General features: G+C 40.5%; 1 protein-coding gene across 6 annotated transcripts; it reads right to left on the bottom strand.

The window, feature by feature from the left end:
* Nucleotides 1-642: 642 nt before the first annotated feature.
* On the bottom strand, nt 643-19,860 carry LOC135494655 (rho guanine nucleotide exchange factor 7-like). 6 transcript variants are annotated; one of them, XM_064782834.1, is made up of 17 exons: nt 19,634-19,858; nt 19,230-19,343; nt 18,943-19,066; nt 18,532-18,629; nt 18,113-18,303; nt 17,734-17,856; nt 17,451-17,586; nt 17,060-17,200; nt 16,756-16,905; nt 16,367-16,445; nt 15,724-15,851; nt 15,223-15,439; nt 14,732-14,773; nt 13,495-13,518; nt 11,362-11,457; nt 3,909-3,987; nt 643-3,141 (listed from the first exon to the last, which is right to left on the bottom strand). In XM_064782834.1, the coding sequence occupies exons 2-17, from the start codon at nt 19,311-19,313 to the stop codon at nt 2,967-2,969; spliced, it is 1,887 nt and encodes a 628-aa protein (XP_064638904.1). In that variant the 5' UTR covers nt 19,314-19,343; nt 19,634-19,858; the 3' UTR covers nt 643-2,966. The 6 variants fall into 6 exon arrangements, with proteins under 6 accessions (XP_064638904.1, XP_064638905.1, XP_064638906.1 ...); XM_064782840.1 differs by lacking the exon at nt 643-3,141 and adding an exon at nt 3,157-3,576 and having other exon boundaries at nt 19,634-19,859; XM_064782835.1 differs by lacking the exon at nt 13,495-13,518.
* Between the last annotated feature and the right edge of the window lie 1,438 nt (nt 19,861-21,298).

The following is a 21,298-nucleotide window of genomic DNA, read 5'->3' as shown; positions in this document are numbered from 1 at the left end:
TGACATATACTGTATGGTGGTTAGATGTACCCATGATATCAAATTGGTGGCAATCGGGCAAGAAGTTAAGGAATAATCACATTTTTAAGGTTTTTGGATTTTGCCCCCTGGTGGTCAAGTGGTGAATCATATTGGACCAAACTTTGGTCCCTGAGATCACCTGACTAAGGGGTAAATGTGTACCAAATTTGGTATCAATAGTCATTGCAGTTTAGAAACGTGCCATCGTTACATCCTAACGGCTAATTTACACCATTTGACCTCTGTGACCTTGAAAAGGAGGTCAAATCAAAAACCCGGAGGATATATGATGCACCTTTGCTAGAAGTACCTACCATATTTTTTTCAAAATTTCCCGACTTCTATTAAGGGAGATATTGCATATTTTCACTTTTAACGTTTGGCCCCCTGGTGGCCAAACCATGAAACGAATCGGACCGAAACTTAGTCTCCCAGGTGTCATTACATAAGGGTACATGTGTACCAAGTTTCAACTCAATAGCTCTAACAGTTACGAAACGTGCCCTGCTAACGGACGACGGACGACGACGACGACGACGACGACGACGACGACGACGACGACGGACGACGGACGCCACGGTATGGGATAAGCTCACCTCTGCTAAGAGGTGAGCTAAAAATGAGACAGGCGTTCGCGTTAGAGTTTCGCGGATCGAGGAGTTTCGGGCGATTTGCGAAACTCCCGGATAACTCACTGCTGGTCAAGATTTAGCCTTCGACTAAATGAGCCATCGAAAAAAAGGAAAAATAACTTCCAAATGGAGGCGCTAAATATACTTCAACCCCTGGCATGATATCTTTGAACGTGTCTGTTCCTCAAGAGCTTTTGTATTTGAAGGGCAGGGGGAGCTCATAAGGCAGACAAGACTGTGTAAAGCAAGTGTTGAGGGGAAAATTTGGCCCCTCGAGACACTACCTCTCTGGAAGCAGCAAAATGATTGCAGGTGGAATCTAGGTCACTGATTTCTCTTAGCAATGCAATAAACTAGGACAGTGATTCCTGTTACACCAGAATGTCAATGGTTGTCCTTGTGATAAAGTAGAATGCCCATCCTCGGTTTAGGGTGAACTGTTCATTTAGAGACAGAGGCTGGGCAATTAACTCCCTGCCAGGTTTTACTTCCCGGAGGATTCAGCAGCTTCAATGATTTTGATTTTGAGCACAGAAGCAGCTACATGTGAAAATATACTGGTAACAAATGGGCCACAGAAGCCAGAAAATCCACTTCAAAGCAGTGGAAAGAACTAAGGCAATCTTTATAACATGATTATTTATTTACATTAAGACATAACTAGAAATATGGAGATAAATACTAGACCATCATATACTGGTGATTACATTACAATTACTGTAACAACAGGACAAAGGGATCCAATAGCCATTGGCATATTCAAATGAGGAGTCTGAGAATACTACCAGCTATCAAACACATATGGTAAATTGACCCCATACCTATTTTGTGGGCCAAATAGCGTACAGAGACACTGAAAAGTACACTGTTCTGAAATGTCTGTGTATTCCATTTCATCCTGAAAATCTGATGCCCTCTATGCAACCCGACCGCTGTCTTCAAAAGGAGAGCTTGCCAAGCCTGAAGTTCAATTCTACTACAAATGCCCTTGTTCATTCAGCAGACAAAAATGGATTTTTAGTTGGAGAAACCTACCCAAAGCTTTCACTCTCAACAGGAGCCTTCCTCCGACACCTAGACCAGGGATGACGTCACATGTTGCAGGCCGCACAATGCAAAAGGCCTTGAAGTATATGTACGCTATGGTTGACACCATATACTCTCGCTACAGTCCTTAATAGCATAGTTAAATCTATTTGAAAAAGGCACATTTAGTATCAACAGCAAAAAAAAAACTTCCACATGCACAACAATGACTGAAATGATGTATAATTTCATTTCATAAAAAACTGTTTCAACACACCAGGCCTACATGTAAGGTAAAGTGATACAATTAAAGCCCCGGTACAAATGTAGCCTCTGTGTGCATTATGTGTAATGCCAGCTGTTTTCTACACATTAGGGGCCGTAATTGTACGACCTTACCTTACATATTATTCCCCCAATATAAGAAATGTTCCAATTTCTTTACTGTTTGTATATTCCTGCATATTTAGTAGGCTAGTGTCACAAGAAACACAGAATATTGAGCTGTAATGATTGGACAACCCTCTACGGTTCACTGTGATAGTGCAATTCCAAAACCCCACAAAAAGTTCAAAAGCTGCAAAAACTGCAAAAACTACATAACATGTCTCTCTGAACAACGTTTGACCTGCTTTTTTACAACTTGGCGTGGGCGACATACTGGTCATATTTGGATAGACCCAAGTCTTCGGCTGAGTGGCTGATATCTTTATTACATTCTGCACTCCTTAATGTACCTTATAACAGCATCTTTCACAAGACGACAAAATGCAAACAACAATTACTATACAATAAGAATTTGATTTTTATATCATGAGCAGAGGCCTTTAACAATTTCTCAATGCACAGCTACAGCTTATCAACACTCATCAAATAAGAAAGATAGTGAATGTCCTAATTGAATGACTTAGATTTTGTAAACCATTACCTATGGAACTTTATTTTATTCCAGTCCAGACTAGTGCAGACTAGCAAACCTTGGCACTATCAAGAACGCTTTCAATAATATGTTAATTGGTTTTACACCACTTGACTATAGGCAAGATCACATCGCACATTTGGCTGTACTTTGACCACATGTAAACAGTGCTAGAGTGAGCTATTTCCATGAAATTCCCCAATCTGGCAACACCGTGGTGTCTCCATGTCACAGTCAAATCAGGGAGAATCCAGTGGGTTGTCAACTACCTGATTTGGTACCAAATTGCAAAATGGGGAACCCTGCCTACTGGTTATAGAACAAGTACTTCTGCCTGGTACATAGGTTTGGCTCTATCACGATAGGTACTATGAAATATCATCGCACGTTTGTTCGACTAGATGGCGAACCGACTTCCGCAGTGATATTTCTAGGTGTTTTCTCGCCCTGGTTTCACACTCGAGATCTCTACGGAGTCGCTTCTGCTCCTGTGTGAGCTCCTTGATTTGATCTTTTAGGGTGTAGACAGTATCAACTAGAGTTCTGAAACAAAGGGGGAATTTAGACAGTATCAACTAGAGTTCTGTAACAAAAGGGAATTTAGACAGTATCAACTAGAGTTCTGAAACAAAAGGGAATTTAGACAGTATCAACTAGAGTTCTGAAACAAAAGGGAATTTAGACAGTATCAACTAGAGTTCTGAAACAAAAGGGAATTTAGACAGTATTAACTAGAGTTCTGAAACAAAAGGGAATTTAGACAGTATCAACTAGAGTTCTGAAACAAGGGGAGAATTTAGACAGTATCAACTAGAGTTCTGAAACAAGGGGAGAATTTAGACAGTATCAACTAGAGTTCTGAAACAAGGGGAGAATTTAGACAGTATCAACTAGAGTTCTGAAACAAAGGGGGAATTTAGACAGTATCAACCAGAGTTCTGAAACATAGGGGGAATTTAGACAGTATCAACTAGAGTTCTGAAACAAAGGGAAGAATTTAGACAGTATCGACTAGAGTTCTGAAACAAGGGGAGAATTTAGACAGTATCAACTACAGTTCTGAAACAAAGGGAAGAATTTACACAGTATCAACTAGAGTTCTGAAACAAGGGGAGAATTTCACATCAAGTCCGCATCACCAAGACAATTGCATTCGTTGGTGGTCTATATTTCACAGACTGTCCAAAGAAGGAAAACAAGAAAGATAGCAATGGATGCTTTATGCACCTCATCTCTCTCGGTACGGGCCATATCCCTATAACACCACTGAGGTTTTAGCAAATCTCCGGAGTCTTAACTAAACAACTTACTTTTCTTCGATGATGTCCATATCTTCAATGATGATCTTCTCTTCTTCCGCAATCAGTACTTGTGGACAATCTAACAGTGCTAAAGAAAGAACGGATATTGTAAATCATAACTGGCAAATTTTACTCCCTTTGATTCAAACCAGACTGAAGGGGAAAAGGCTTAGGCATAGGACAACAAGCCAGTACTCTCTTTCTCCCAACAGGCCTAGGCTGTTCAAAATCTGTTCAGTATCTAGGTGATATCTTGCCTGCCAAATGCCCCACAACTGAAAGAGGAGGACTTGATGATCGACTTACAATGCTTTGAAGAACCAGGTCCTTGCTTGGGAAATATGGGGTTTACATATATCAGCATTACCAGGGGTGTAATCTTAAATCAATCAATCAATCAATGTTGGCATTTATAAAGCGCTCCAATTACTCAGCGAGTGGGTATTCTAGAGCGCTTTTTTCCCAAAGGCTTCTCCAAAAAGGTAGGCCTTTAGGATTGACTTGAAAGTCTGGAGGGAATCAGTGTTACGAAGCTTTTGCGCCAGCTGGTTCCACAGTTTTGGAGCAGCCGCCGCAAACAAACAACCACCAAGAGTCTGGCACTTGAATCGAGGGAGTTTCTTTGCTGGCAAAGTGACTGTGGTACAAGCCTCATGTAACATACACAGTCTCTTGGAGTCTGGGAATGTTACCCTCAGGGCGGAGGGTCCAGGAGGATGCACACACAACCCTGCAAATGCTGCATCATCCATTCACAATCATACCTCATAAAGAACAACAAAAGATCTTTAATCTCATTTTTATTTTCCCTACGTCGTAAGTTAAACATGAACACATACGAGAGACACGAAGCCATGATACGGCATCGATGTAAAAAAACACATGCACCGAGACATAAACATATATAGTGCAGGATGATTACTATCATTTCGAAAGTCATTCAGTGATGAAATTCATGCCAAGCTGGCAGACCTGAACGTCCCATAAACAGACAATGGGTGATATGAATAAACACAAGTAAATGCTTTTACTTCTATTTTGTAAAGACATGCCTAGTGTAAATGTACATGAAGTTTTAAGTAAAAGCATTTCCTAGTCTTTATTCATATCACCCAATGAGACCATTTCGGCAGACCTGAAGTTGTATTATACCAGCTCAGCTAAACAGTGAGTGTACAATTGATATCACTGGTACCTGCACTTATGCCTTTGTAGGTGAAACCCAGAAGATAAATAAAAATAAATTGAGCAGAATTTCCTGCAGTTTCCTGCAAAGGACAGTTTCGAATAAAAAAGAGCTGCTAACCTAACCATACTCGACCACATAAACATAAGCCTACATGTTCTAAACATACACACAGACAACTTGACTTAAGACAGTCAAATCTATTATCATCCTTATAAGGAATTACAAATACATTTATTGCACTTTGGCCTTTTCAAGGCTAGCAAACGGTCATTCCAATCCTTGAGGTCAACCAAGCACTGCTCAATAGGGTTTCTTAGATTGAAAGGTGTTTCTTTTCATCATTATATTAGTCATCTAAAGCTACAGAAGTGATTCGTATCAAAGAACTTTACAGATTCACATAAACCAATGAAGGATATCTCAACATAGGTACATCTGCACCCAGATTATTGCATTGAAAAATAAGAAGCTCAGTCAGAAAATTCCACTGGATGACAGGATAGATCATGGAATCTCAAAGGTTAGAGTACATCTGGTGCATGCCCAAAGCCCCACCCCACCAAGAACTTGGCGGTACCTCCACAGGTATACCACAAGCTTCCACATTTCGTTGTTTTTACAGTTTGCATACACTTTAAGGGTTAACCATAGGAACTACCATTTTGGCTAGAATTTGAAATCCTAAAGCAATTACCGGTAGAACTCCTCAGAATGAAGTGAATGCCCACTTAAAACTTGGGAGGCTGGACTCAGGCCCTCCCCCCTAATAAATCCTCAATGAGCTTTTGTATCTATGTACACAGTTATGAAGTTCAAATGTCTATTCATGATATGATGTATTCACAACTAGATGAAGACAATGCTATATATGAAGCCCCAATATCTTGCAAACTGGGCTGCCCAAAAATGAGTAATTAGACACCGCCCATGATATCAGAAACTATTAGAAATGAGTCAATTATGCATCAACCCCTCCCCCCCTCACTCCCTACTCCTCAAATCCTGATGATAAATGCAACCACTGTCCATTTAATTACTATAGCTAAATAAATAAACATTTTTATACAACTTCATAAGGAAAATGTCATGTAATTTGTTGTAATGTCTGTAAATTATTTCGATTAATTCGATTCAATGGACCAGTAATTTAGACAGGTATGCCATCCTCTATGCTATGACAGCATGAATTTGCTGGTTTCATGATGTCCTGACTCGATGGCATTACGTCATAGCCACAAAAGTTGCACAAGAAAGCCAACGGGAACCTCACAATGCTAGGGTACATCTCATCATGAAGTGGTTACGGATATTGCTAAACCTACTTATCATAACCCTTCCTTGTAATCACACATCTCCGTTATCTTCTACACCAGGTCTCACCAAGCTGTTCCAGCTGGACCAGCACAAGACGATTCCTAGAAGTAACACATCCTAGCAATGGTGACAAAACGGTACAAGTTCCAACTTTCAAGGCTGCACCCTCACACACGGCAAGGGACACTGAACAATAAGAAATCCGAATGGATCCCAGAGAACTCCAATTGTTTATCTGATGACAAATGACACTAAAGCAATCATTCTGCTGTTTATCTGTTGACAAATGACACAAAAGCAGTCTTTGTCCACAGGGCAATTCTAGCATACAAAAAGTCGATATTTTATGATTGGACCAAAGCCCCTTGGCCGACTCCATCATAGTCTTTTGAGAGTCCGTGCGATGCTTTTTGTGATGGGAAAACTAGCACAGCAGAATCCCCGCATGACGCCACGCTGTAGGCGAGCATAATCGTCACACTCCGGCGAGGAAATAAGTTGTTTATGTTGACAGTCCGGATGATGGTGATGATGTTGCGGGCTACATTTCTCCTCCTCGTCCCGTCGTAACTTGGCGAGGTCCACTGCACGTGCCGCGTTAAATAGAAGCAGAGTGTTAGGTGAGAGACACACGTTACTATGGTTACGGTGAGATGGTTAGTGACGATAGGACCAGACCCAGATCTAAAAATAGCCTAACTGTGAGCTCAATGTACCCCTTTCGAATTTAACTAAAAACATTTTTGAGCACCAGTACAAGGGTAGAATTTCTCCATCAGTGGTCTGTAGTTTGAATCCCCAGTAATTTCTATTGATTTCTCTTTGTAAAGACCAACTCCATGCTTGCTATCCCCCCAAATGTTATATAAGATCAAAAATAATGATGTGTGGGTCTCTTTCAAGTTTCAGGACTACAACCATAAGCTAGTTTCTAGCACATCCCCAGGAAGATTTGTTCTTTTACTTCAGCTTGAAGTCCTTGACTTTACACGGATCATTAACAGGATTAAGGATCTGGGCTGGTCCTTCCTAAGTTGCATATGTGATCTATCCAGTTACAAATAGTAGCAGTAACAAAGTTTAAACAAGACCACTTGGGTGGATCTCAAATTATCTCCATAACCTTTGGCTGGTGCCTCAGATTTTGGTAAGCATTCTCAATCCACCCGAGCAGTCTTGCTTTGACAACCAAAGACCCCCCCCCAGTTATTAATTGCTTGAATTGAGATAAGCTGCAGCCTAACTAACTAAAACGTTGTCAAATTGATTTGTAAAATATTAGACTCAACCCCCAGCAAAATCTATATTATATTTTTAGAACATGCTAAACAAAGGAAATTTCATTTTGATTCGGGAGGCATCATGAAATCATAATCCTGTGTGTAATTTTTGTTTTTTCAAATCAACAAAACAGTGTGTGTCTAATTTCTGATTTTCTTGATAGGGAGTTAGTTTTAACCACATCAAAATTCCCGTCTACAACATGCATAACTAAAGCTAGCTATTAAATCAAACCACAGTTAAATCTAGCAAAGAAATTAATTAACAACATAGAGCCTTAATCAACAGACACCACACCCGATTTTACTCAAAACTTAAAGTTCTCAAAAGTACCATTAAACCTCGCGAAGAACCAATGTGTATTCCATCACCAAAGACTTAAAAAGGAAGCGGTAGCTGGCTGCTCTGAAACCCAAAATAGTCTTGCCTATTTTAACTCGAGATTAAATTCTTAACTTTACCATTTTTTACAAGCCTAGATTCAGTAGGTTAGAATGGTTTTTAACCCTCTAAAGTGATTAACATGCAGTGTCTGTAAAGGCTGGAACTGTATGTGCAGACTCAAAAGCAGTGACAACACCATTACAACTAATAACAATGATTTACAAAAATTAAAAAAACACAACATTTTGAAAAATTAATATAAAATGTGCAATGTAATGTGTGAAGGTTAGGGCTTTTTAATATAGCGACTACCGAGACTTTTTGTACATGAAAATGATGTTGACTTGACTTAGTTAAAAATAATCTTCATTCAAAAGCAATCCTTCAATCCATGTCAGGTGTGTGTTTTGAAGTTTGTTTTGGTTTAGTTCATATCTGATTATCGGCCAGTCAATCAGCTCAGTATTAACAGGATGCCATTTTAGGAAGCCTGGATCTGAGCTCTCTTTACCAAGAACGCTTCTGATATCCTCAGGTGAGTAGATCCCTTAATGCAAAGGTCAACCCACCAAGGTTCTTGATCTTATCAAGCTTTTAAAGATATACCCCGGAGCCCTACGTTTAGATGGAGTATAGACCCAAAGGTTCAGTATGAGATCGACCCAGTAATGGTTCCACTGTATTAGTAATACAGGCTTCATTGCAAATTTCAATTTCAAAAACATGCGGAAAAATATTAGTTCGGGATATATAATGAAGCGGCTGCAACTGCCGGGAGTCAATTTCCCGCACGTACAACTATGCCAACACCAAAGTTACGAGGGAGTTACAACACCACAAGACATCATCACCATCATCACAGCCGGACCGACAGCGCCGAAGACTTCACCACAACGTCACCGAGGCGTAGCAACTGTGTAGCATTCAGACCGTCCAGACAGCTCCATCGGTGTAGTATCTTCAGCATCTCATCGTCGAAATTCCACCATGCAGCGCCACCACTCATGGCCCAACCCAACAACGACTCGACTTTCTTTTCCAGCCTTGCAGTCCGGTACAGCAGTTTTGACAACAAATTGATATCGCAAAGGGACTAAGTCACCAATACAATAGCTATCCCATGCAAAATACTTGAAAGAAATTTGTAAAAGGAATACGTTTTGCTTCTGTTCCAAACAGTAAGTCATTTTGGAAGCCTAAGTGAGATATTGACAGTAAACTTCCCAACGTCCTGATCTATGCATGCACTCCAATCTCTCCAAGAGCCAAGCACTAACTCCTATCTTTCACATCTTCAACCCAAATACACATCCTCCCATAGCAGGACCCCCAGCCCAGCAAACGCAAACACCCCTGCTACCTCCGATTTAAATCATAGGCGACAATAATTGCTTGTTTGCAGTTGTCATCGCGGGTATCTGCGACAAGAATATCAAACCCACTGATTAACACTTTTACACAGTAGACATGAAATCTTTTTGTTGCATATGGAAGCGATTATAAACACAGGCAGCAGAGATTTCAATCACTTGTTTGCACAGCACTTTTGAATCTTATTCAAGATACACTCGTAATTTGATTCAGCGTATTTTCCAAAATACGCTCATAATTTGATTTAGTGTATTTTCTAAAATACGCTTGTACTTTGATACGTATTTTAGGATTGAATCAAAAGCCTGCTATGGGAGGATGACAATTCAAACCATCAGCTCAGACAAGCACACCGACCACACATCTTTGGATTCACCGCCAGGGATTGTATTTCACATCATTATCCAGTTTGGGGATCTATCAAACTGCCACGTTTTAGCAGGGGGCGACATCGACTAGGCAGGTAGGGGTGCGACATGTGGGAAAACGTAAATTAGACACCATATAAGGCAAGCTGAAATAAATATACCGAAAGCTCTAAAGACACCAATAACCATTTATCCCACTATGGAGTAGAAGTTCAAAACAATAGCTTGTGGTACCAAATAACCTTTAAAAATTCTTTTGAGACAGTTATAAACTAAGGCCGTTTTTTATGCAGAAATTTGTCCAACACAGAATTCTTTGAGAGAAGTTTGGTTAAAAGACATACTTCTGTGATAACGTAACATAAGAATGTAAATCCCTTTATTTTCATGAGCTTAATATTTTTATGATTGGGCTACAATACCGCAAACGTTCCCAAGCAAAATTGTTTAACTAACCAAATGCTTTTATCACAGGAAATGTCAACCATAAGCGGATATAAATGGAAACAAAATCTGATTATCTCTAGCAGATGTTTTAATCAGACAGCTTATTTTGTTGAAAGGATATTGCATTACCATACCCCCATTGAAAATTTTAAAACAGTCAACTTCTGAAGAGATGACATTTTCAGCTATTATATCATTTTGAACGATTTGTCCCCAAAACATGAATTCTCAGAATCGTTTGTAAAGTTAGCAACCACATGATGTTTTGCAAAGATTCTTGGTACCACAAGCCAAAACACTGTTTACAACAAAGAAGGAAAATAATAAGAACAAAAGGTGGAAACAAGTGAGTGAAAATTTATCCAGGCAGCCAGTGGCAGGAAACGCGGTGGCTTAGTGAAAGAGTGTCCGATTTGTGATCGAAAGGTCATGGGTTGAGCCTCAGATCTGACTGGCCTGGAATGGCCAATGTGTCAGTGTGGTTCCAGAAAGGTTGCTGGATCAGGCTGGGGAATAATTGTAAAGCAATTTGCGAAAGTTCAGATGTACAGTATCACATCCAATATGAGAACTTACATTGTATTCTATTTTCAGAATCAGGGGGAAATGTCAATCTGCGATGGAGATTGTCACAACGAGCTTAGTAAAACAGTAATGCTTAACAGTAATGCATCAGGTCAGATGTAGTTTCTGATTAGGACTAGGAGCATTTCAAGCGCAGAATCATGGTGACATGCGTGAGCAGCCTTCGTTCCTAACTAGAACACAGGGGGGCGCTAAACGATCATGCCCAACATCTGCATGCCTGGATAAACCTTTCCGCAACAATCATGCATAAATGAGACAATAGATGGCGTGCAAGTCTGAAGTCATGAAAATAAACGTTACGATAATCATTGAGTCGAAAGTGTTTCAGATATGTTTTGAGATCTTGAAAAGTTTTTGTAGTTAGTTGCATTCATACATCAATTCAAGGTCAGCAATAATGCTACAGTTAGCAACGCTGTTGGTTTTCTGTAAAACCTTGGTATTCTTTTTCAATTTTCATGACGTCGGACTCACTTCGCAAAACTTGGAAAACATTATCACCCGCAGGTGGCGTACTTACATGAATTGACTGTATGCCGTGTCCTCGCGCTTGTGCAATATGACTCGATCACTCGTAAGATGGCAGCGTCATCCTCTAACGTTTTCACATCGTCGACTAAAACAAAGCAAATCGTTGTAAATCAATGACATATCGGGGCAGCGGTAGCGCAGTAGAAGAGAGTCGGCCTCATGATCAGGAGGTCGTGGGTTCGACTAGTCACTGCTTGGTTCCCCGACTGGTCAAGTTCAAGTGAGCGCCTTCTGGTTGCTCCTTGAAACCCCTGATTGATTTCTGTGGAGACCGGGGTAATAATATGATATCCCAAAGCGCTTTGAGCGAGAACTATAGTGTCACGGAATTGCGCAATATAAAAGACTCCTTATTATTATAGAGAGAGGTAACATACAGTCCTTGGAGAAAAAATAATGAATCCATGTATCCTCTGCACTTGTCGTACCATGGCTGAACCAACTGATTTCCCAGTTTAACATCCAGTAGTTGGAACTTGACATTTACCAACTCAGGAAAACATTTGATTTCCTGATTAGAGGCCCACAGCAAGAACTGGAAGTTCTAATAAATTCTTCTCCAATGCTGATAGCTTAAACCACTGTTGCTGATAGCCATCTCTCTCCTCAATACATTCTAAGTCATAACTTGCCAAGGTCAAGAATAACGTAGGAAATTTAAAGTTTAACACTTTCAGGGCTGGACCACATAAATCTCTATGGACCCACATCAATATTTGTGGACCAAAAACCCTTTTCCAGCAGGTTATCCTTGCTCTAAAAGCTTCAACGTAAAAACGACACAAACGCCATCTTCAGAGAAAGAGAGGAACTGAGAGAATTTCTCCACTAAACCCGATTATAAAGAGATTACTTCAGTTCCTTTCTTTCCCTGAAGATGGCGTTTGTGTCGTTTTAACGTTGAAGCCTTTAGAGCAAGGATAACTTTTTGGTAATGGAAAGGGGTAATTTTTTTCTTATTTTTTAGCTCAAAATATGAAATAAAGGAACTCTTGGGAAGCTGCAGTCAAAAGACTTCATGTACGGTAGCTATCTCAAATTCAAATAGAACTTTTTCTCTGGTGGTCTGAGGTGTTGGTCCAGCCTTGAAAGCAAGTGCAGTAAATTTTCCGACTATCAGTATGTGTTGAATGTAAAGAACACCTGCAACTGACTCCCATCTTGACCCTTCAAGGGTTAACATTCATAAATTCATCTGCTCACTTTTGTTAATGAGCACGTACATCAGAATTGTGAAAATGTTAGACCGTGATGGTTCAAGATGCAGACCCCATGCACATGCACAAATACTACCAAAGTGATGTTCCATAAAAGTGTTATAAACCACGTCAGAAATTACATTGAAACATATGAGAAATCTCTCAAAAATAAAACAAAATGACACAAAGCAACATGTACCGAATAGACGCAACGTAATCCGAATAAAGCAAAATGAATATAGAAACACTGACGCTGGGTGATATGAATAAAGAGTAGTAAATGCTTTTATCTAATACTCCATGTACATTTACACTTGGCCTTTCTGTACAAAATTGAAGTAAAAGCATTTGCTAGCCTTTATTCATATCACCCATGGAACTGAAAACCACACATGCAACTGCAAGCACATCGATCCACGAGGGCCGGTCACAACCAACATGTTTTGAAGCACTCCTCATCTTCCTGACTTTGGTGACACCTTGAAGCCCAGGAGCTTGACGAATAACAGATTCAACGTACGAATTCAGTATTTTACTTCCGGCAAGTATCGATTCTCTCGTCCATGCTTGCTTTAAGGTATATTGAATGTTGGGAAGACCCTAACACTAAAATCAACCAAGGCCAATTTTAACTGTTTCTGAAAGAAACATATAGTAGAACTCTCTATTGAGGACATACTGTGGTTGGACAAATGCTGTCTGTAATAAGGAGATGTCCTGATTAGAGAGGTCAAATTGAATGGAACCAAACAATTTGGGACCAAATTTATGTCCTTAATTGCGAGGGTGTCCTTAATAAAGAGGTGTCTGTTAGGAGAAGTTCCTATGTTCCTTCTTTTGCTGAATCTTTACCCGTCAAGCCAACAAAAATAAAAGAAACAAATTCCCAAATTGAAATCTAACAGAAAGTGTTGGATTCAGACCTTTCCCTGATTGCAAGTGTTTCCCTGAAACAAAACAGGCAAAATGCACAAAAATACACACAACAATGAGACTATCTATCAAGCAATTCAGCACTGCAGATCTGCCAACCCCAAAAATAGTATTTTAAAAGGATTTGGAGCTTATTTTAGCAAACTTTAGTGTATTCTAGCAATTTTCCCTGATATCAAAGGAGCAAACTTCACTTCGGAGTACACTAAAAACATAAGTTAAATGTTCGGACTCTTCTGATGCATCACAGAATGGGCCTCCACACCTAAATTCAAGAACTATTCATAGCCGACAGGCAGTAACACAGGGCGGTGACTGGCACTACCCCGCTTTGAACCGCCAACAACCTGTGCTCTGAACAGCATAACAATACAATGCAACTCTCATCAAAAATGGATCTTTCAACACAAAGAGGTCTTGGGTTGATCTCCATGCACTATACCTACCCATGCCAGGGTATTTAAACACAGCAAATAACTCACAAGTCTAGCAAACTGTAAACCAGGTAGTGTTCACGACATCAAAAGTTCGCGAATTAGCTCATTTTTTTGTTTCGCGTTGACTAAATTCCATGTCTGCTGCAGAAATTCAATGGTAATGCATCAGAGCTGAAATTTAGTGAGTTGCGCTGATAAGTTTGTGCTTGCCCAAATTGCGAAAAATCACATAACTGTCGGAAACATGACATGGTTTACAGTGCTAGGAGAAAGCACCACAACATGGTACTCCAAGGCATAACATGGCATTACACACATTCACTTGACACACTTGCGCATGCAAGGAAATACACTCCCATCACAGTGTTTTTACTTTCCTGCAAGTCTCTGTGGGCAGAGTGATTTGCAGGCATTTAGAGATTTCCAAGAGTCAAAAATTGGGTTCGTTTTAGTGGATCGTCCAATCAAAGTGACAAATTTTGCATCCTGACGTGCTCATTTTGAACGAGCAAATCAGATGGCTCTATTGTGAGGTCAGTGCTGGTCTACTTCTGCTTTTGAAAATTGGTGAAACTAACAACGTCTGAAAGCAAAATTGACTGGACTTCTCCTAAAAAATAAACATGTAGCTTGTGATTGGCTTATTTTCTATGACTGTACAATTCAGCACATCTGATTGGACAATATGGAAGGAAGTCTCAAGAAGCTTTTGGACATTCCTTAATACAAACACTGTAATGGGAGTGTACCATAGGGACAAATCAACCCAAGACATCCGAGAAATACTAACTTTTCTTCATCGAATAACCGTCCTCCGATCGTGTTCGTTCCGCTGCAGTGCCAAGGAAATTTGCAAATTTATGAAAAACTTCCCGCAAGAATATGCCAAAAACGATCTATCACACCATGGTAAATCAACAATGGAAACAATTCCCCTCACTATACGCCTTCAACATTCAAACCGAGCTTAGAGCCTTAGATGCGTCCTCCAGGATTTGAACATAATGAGATTATGCCCCCCCCCTTCATTACTTGTTATATTGTGACACAATATTCATATCATTCAGTATACCAAAAACTTATAGTGACATAATGACATGACCATTCATCGAAAAGATCACGATCAACGCTTTCTAATGGTACCATTTGTTTTTATGACTAATGTCGTCCCCGGGTAACCCAGCTCATTTCCTAAAAATTTCTATTTCTCAAAATAGTCCAATCCTAATTGGCCTAAACCAATGACTATGGAAAGCTTCTGATTCAACCAACATATCTCACCTCCCTTTCTCCGCGACATTGAGTGCTTCCGTCCAATCTTGGGACTATTATTAGGATTTTCCTTCGATAAAGCCGCCGACGGTCTTATGGGCGTGCTCGGCCGTAAACACGACATCGTCCATGTTTTCGGCTTGATGACTGGATCTGGAAGGACTCGGGCAGTTTTGGCTTGAGGTACGACTGTGATACTGGACTGGCTGTTGTGATTGCTAGAAAGCTACAGAAGTGGGGAGAATTCGTTAACCTTTGAACTCTTTTTAATACTTCTCATTAAACATTTAATCCTCGGCTGAGATTTACAAAGCGTCGCCAAATAGTTTCAGGTATAACTCAGGCTCATACCCGATACGTCCAGTTAGTGTTAGCCATCAGTTGGTAAATATGGGGTACATACTGCCTTCTCATCAGGTGCCAGTCATTAGAGATACGGGGAGAGTTCTAGCCCAACCTGGCTGGCCCTTTCATTAGGAATAGCACCATAATAAGCAAACTTTAACCAACCTGTAATGTCTGTGGTTTTGGCGTGGCGGGCAATGAGGCTTGTTTACTCTGATGTTTTAACGCGTCGATCCAACATTTCTGTTCGTGCGTTGAATGACATATCACAAGCTTACGGTCGATCATTGAACCTGTGGAAAGAGGGCGTTATTATCATGAGAACGAATCGTTTAAGAATGTCCCGGCAATCCACTCTGTGTATAAATCAAACCGCAATCTAATGCACAATTCATAAGAGAAATGTACTTCAACTATTGTCAGCAGGGTTTCCGCCAGAGGGGCGATGGGGGGATTCATCCCCCCCTAAAATATTTCAAGGGGGGATATCCCCCCCTTAATTTTGAGCACTAAAGTTTGTTTTACTGTCAAATGAGTAATTTTCATGATTTGATATGTAAAATAAGAGCATTTGGGAGCCAACTGTAGCGGTTTTAGGGCCAAAAAACGTCTCAGGAGGGGTCATATACCCTTTTAAAGAAAAAAAAAATTTTAGAAAAATTTTTTTTGTTCCCCCTCAAATTTAATCCTGGCGGAAACCCTGGTAAACCCTCTTTTTTTGCACATACACTGCTGAAAGAGACTTTGCTGTATTTGTTGTGACATCAAGACAGAATGTGATGTTTTATGACATTCGCCAAGAACCTACTTGAAATTTCAAAGGCATGCTTATACGAGTCGCAATCTTCCAGCTGCTTGACGACCATGCCACTCAAAGGTAACTTGCCCTGGAAGGTTAAGGTGGGAAATTTATTCATTTAGTTGGGTGAGAATTTGATTTCAGGGAATTCGTAATTCTCATGCAGAGTATGATATGCCTGGCAACAGTGATTGCGAGTTTGGGCAGTTTCTGTTTCAACATCAGGGCTTACCAAGCTTCTCATGTGAAAATGATATACATTTTAGTAAAAATGAATGCAGCAGAGTGTTGTTGAATAATTCCATGGGCTTTTGCAGGCAAAGTTTCACTAAATGGGGCTTTTTGACTGCCAAAGGTTGCCTGCAACGTTGACAAGAATTACATCACCTGCCTCTCACCTGATAAATATAGCCACTCATACGTGGACTGATATGCAGTATGACTAAAACACTCGGAAACAACGCGAACACACTATCCTTTTTCTCAGTATTTTCTTGCGACATCTGCACTTGCCCGAGTATCACCAAATCGCCAAGCTTTGAGATTTCCTGAAATGAAATGAACCAGAGGATCAGGCGCGGATCCAAGTGCACCAAATCAGAAATGCAAGCCCCCCTTATTCCTGAAAATGGATCCCGATGATGACCTTTAAGAGCTCAGCAAACACCCTGTACTCTGACTGAAGAGAAGCACATTTCTTACCTCTCCTTCCCATCCCCGTATCGTTCCCGTTAGCACCTCGAATTCTATTTCCTTCTGTTTCCTCAGCTCTGTACACTGCAGTCCTATATCTTTATAAATGGCCAAAGCACGCTGCGTGTCCCCTCTGTCCGCATGGCAATCCTACAAGAAAGCAAGTGGGTCAGTTCAACCTAAATCTTTGTCGACATATTGAGATGTCTACACATACAAAATTTGAAGACTCTAGAGGCTTAGAATAACAAGGTGTAAAGACTCTAAAGACTAAAAATTACAATTTGTAAAGGTGTCCATGTGCAAAGTTAACGAAAGGCTAGCGATGATCAGGATTACAAGCCCGCACCTTTGAGCAGTTGAAGGCACTATTTGAAGCAAAAGAATATGCCCGACTCACCTCGATGTGTCTCTCCAACTCCTTTAGCAGGCTGCCATAATTGTCTAACCGGATAAACGGCCGCGACAGGCAAGTCGTTAGGTGCATCAAGCCTTGGTTCGAACCCTTCATCTCCATGTACTTGTTGAGTTCCTCCCTGCAAGGGGAAAGAAAACCAATCTTGTTGCAATTTTTCATCCCTTCTTATTCTGAATTTGCTCTGATGTGCTGGGTGACTTAACAGCTTTTAAATGGCACAAGGCTACACTAAGTATTTTCTCGACATTCTGAGATGGTAACTTACTTGTATTTTTGTAGTATACTGACAGCCCACGGGTGGTTGGCAGTATATTTCTCGTAAAGATTTTTAACTTGTGGCGCCATCCTTAGGAACATGCCACCAATACGTTGCTGCGGCTGTGGAAGTCTGCAAAGATTGATAGAACGAGTTTCTATACAGACATGAATAAATCATGCATAAACTATGTAATTGGCGCAAAAAATTCCTTTGTCTTCATAAATGAGTGCTCTTACAACACAATATGTATACCGGGTATTCAAGTGTTGTAGTTCTCTGTTAGCAAACCTGGAGATGGAAAAAAGCCCAGGTATGTGATGTAGTCGACTGTCACTACCTGAATCTCAAACCATCTAATGATCCAAAATGTAACTTCGATACTCACTTTATTATTTCATCTAACGAACTGAGTATGACCTGATGGCACGCGAGAACATCTTCCAGGTTGCCACAGAGTTGAGTATAGTCAGGTGGCGTCAGCTTATTCGTGGTTTGCAGCGGAATCAGGTAGGACTGGAGAAGGGTCTGGAGCTCCGTGGCGTATGCCTGCTCCGTTTCTATCACATTTTGTAGCACCTGAAAAGAAGACATAGTGTACAGTGGAACCTCTGTTAGCGGACACCTCTCCATTAAGGACACTAGTTGTGGTCCCAAATTGGTTGTCAGAACTTTTCATGACTCAAGTTCACAAAGAAGATAGGAAATCGCACTTGAACTGATGAAGTAATACGCACCGGGAATGACCGTAGGTTGTAGTGAGAGTCAAGATATTGGCTGCAACCGAACAATAAAGTGATATCTTACCACTTGGTGATAATGAATCATACTGTCTCTCTTGTTGATCAGTTGATCAGCTGGTTTGTGTTGGCCCATCAGAGGACTTTTGGTTGCACTCTTTGGGTCTGAAACAACAAAAATACAGTTCAGAAATCAAGGATTAAGCTAAACTGCCTTGCTATTGAGTCAAACCAATGTTAAAGGCTAAGTATCATGCTTAAAAAGATACTTTTCTTGGGTTCAGTGTTCTCTACGAGGCCATTTGTCAGGGCATCCCACCCTACCCTGGCAGTTTACCACCCTATCATGGAAGAGCCCACTTACCTTTATCTGTAATTTTGTAAAGGGTTTCTACAGGGCCACCCCACTCTACATTTCTCACTTATGATCTCCCCAGTTCCAAGTTCATGATGATTTCAGATACCTTGAAGGACTCACCTGGCTTATACTCCTTGACATAGTTGCTAGGGAACCATCCCGTTTTCTCATTGAGCGTGCCCTCCCACCAACCTCCCTCGACAACCTGGGTGACAGTGATGATGTCACCTTTGTTAAAGTTCAACTGAAAAATCGACAGTAATACATACATTGTAAATGCTCTATTTTTGTCATTGTGAATGAGGTAAAAGACCAATAGCCTAAACCCAGAAAATGTGCGTGGTGGTCGTTGAGGTCCAAACTGATCCGCATAATTTATTAGCGCAAACTTTCAAATAACAGCTCACCTCATCATTATTCGTGCCTTTGAAGTTGTACGAAGCTCTCACAAGCCTCGGTTTTCCTGTATCCGCCATTTTGTTATTTCCCATCAAAGTGATCACATTTTGGCCTCCCAGAACCTGAAAAGATGATAACATATCAGCATAAACTTCATCCAGCCCCCTGCCCCCCCCCCCCCCAAGCCCTAGGCACTAGGCCCAGTCAGAATTGCGGAGAAAATGAGAAAGGGGGTACATGAACATAACGTCATGAGCAGAGCAACATTACTGTCATCACATAATGATCCTGGTGAGCAAGGAGGAGGAACAGGAAGACAAGAGTCAAGAGAAGAGGGAGAGTCAAGAAAAAACAGACAAACACTTCAACATTTCGCCTGCAAACTCACATCATCGAAAACAAATCGACATACCTAGGATGTAAATACGTCGTAGCTGTTGCAAGCTAACTTTTAACACAAAATACACAACAATTTGACCACGAATTTCCTGAAAAACAGACAAAAGCTCTGTGTATTTTGCTTTTTCTCTTTCTTTTCTCAAAAATGGATGAAACTCCAAATTTGGAAATTTCGGAGAGAGTGTAACAGTTTTGGTGAAAAATTTATTCTTCAGAGACAATCATTGATCGATATCGCACAAGAATAGCAATGAATCTTATTTCTTTCTATATATTATTGGTATATTTAATGGAAATTGCTCGTTTTATCCTGGTTATACATTATTGTTATCCAAATTTTGCTACAACAGGTACACAATTTCAGGTTTAATAGTTTTCAGATTTCCTCGCAGACGGCAGCACCTTACGGTGAGTCATCTGCTGAGTCAACGCCTTGCATCCTGTCAATCATCTGAAAAGAGATAATTGTGACATCTTTTTTCTTGTAAAGAAAAAAGTTTCATGTTTCGAAAAGCTTCCCAGAAGTGTGGTGATGATGGTGTTAGTCGATCATTAGTTTCAAACAATGAGATCAGACGACATTCGGAAGACAATTAGAGAAATAGGATATTGGGACGGCTCCTGGGCAATTTTACAGCGCACTCCGCAGTCCCCGACTAACGTCACGAATTCAGATCTGTTCCGCACATTCACGCTGATTCAGCAAGGTCATCCAGAAGAAAATGTAGTTATTCCACGGCGTTCTAATCCTAATTAAACACCATCTAGTTGCAATGACAACTATGTATGTATTATTATTGGGACAATGGCACAACCATGAGCCGGATGGCACCGCTTAGCAAGGATCATATCCAACCAAAGTTGCAGATTTTTCTGCGCCTTTCGTGATAAAAGTGAGACTCCAGTAGATGAGACCCATCAAATGTGTTGTTTCAGACGGGCTCTTCAATCAATCAACTTGGATGAGTAGCCCAATAGTTTATATTACTAAAAAAATATTTTGATCAGGCAGCTCCAAGTCGGTTATCTTGATGATCCTTGCCAATTAAAATAATTGCAACCAACTAACGGAGAAGATAGAAGCCTCTTTTAAATCTCAAATCTCAAATAATTTTGATGGGTTACAGTATACTGTCAAATTAGACAGTTTTCTGCGCGCATACTGGCTACTGCCTAGTTGTCTTCAGTCTTCAGTCTCTGATAAAGCGAAGTGATATTCTTGACCAAGTGATAGCCTGAAAGCAGGACTTGAGTGCTGTAAAATCGACCAAGAACGGTTCCGACCTCTAAATCACACTCCACGCAAAATCGGCATTGCATCGTCCCTCCCCAGCCAATGACTATATGGATTGCCTCGGGAGTCTGCTAAGCATCTTTAGTCTCTAATGTGCTTGGTGTTTCTCTCAACGGGTTGGTGAAATAAGTAAAATCCCAACCATAAGAATGCAGTATTCTGGTGTATAGTACAGGTAAAGGTGGCTGCAATACTCTGGCTGCGATCTCAAAGCCTTGTGTGTCAAGATGATTGATGCGTAACTCCAGCTCCCTGTGATCAATTCTCCTTCGTCTTATTTTCAAGAATGTAACAGTACCAATATGTTATTAAATGGCTTTGAAATCAATGTTTTAAAGAAAAAATCGGTGTAAAGTTAACATGTCTGATCAAATTTACAATTTT

The sequence above is a fragment of the Lineus longissimus genome, chromosome 10, assembly GCF_910592395.1.
Source record: "Lineus longissimus chromosome 10, tnLinLong1.2, whole genome shotgun sequence".
Taxonomy (NCBI): Eukaryota; Metazoa; Nemertea; class Pilidiophora; order Heteronemertea; family Lineidae; genus Lineus; species Lineus longissimus.
The sequence above is the reverse complement of the archived record's forward strand: the minus strand, read 5'-3'. Positions and strand labels throughout refer to the sequence as shown.

What these genes read in the sequence shown, in the direction of transcription:
- LOC135494655 (XM_064782834.1), bottom strand. Translation starts at nt 19,313, where the DNA reads ATGGGAAATAACAAAATGGCGGATACAGGAAAACCGAGGCTTGTGAGA. An exon ending in AGTATACTACAAAAATACAA is followed by an intron (nt 17,587 to 17,733) that starts GTAAGTTACCAT and finishes TTCCCCTTGCAG; the next exon opens with GGAGGAACTCAACAAGTACA. An exon ending in AGTTGGAGAGACACATCGAG is followed by an intron (nt 17,201 to 17,450) that starts GTGAGTCGGGCA and finishes GCTTTCTTGTAG; the next exon opens with GATTGCCATGCGGACAGAGG.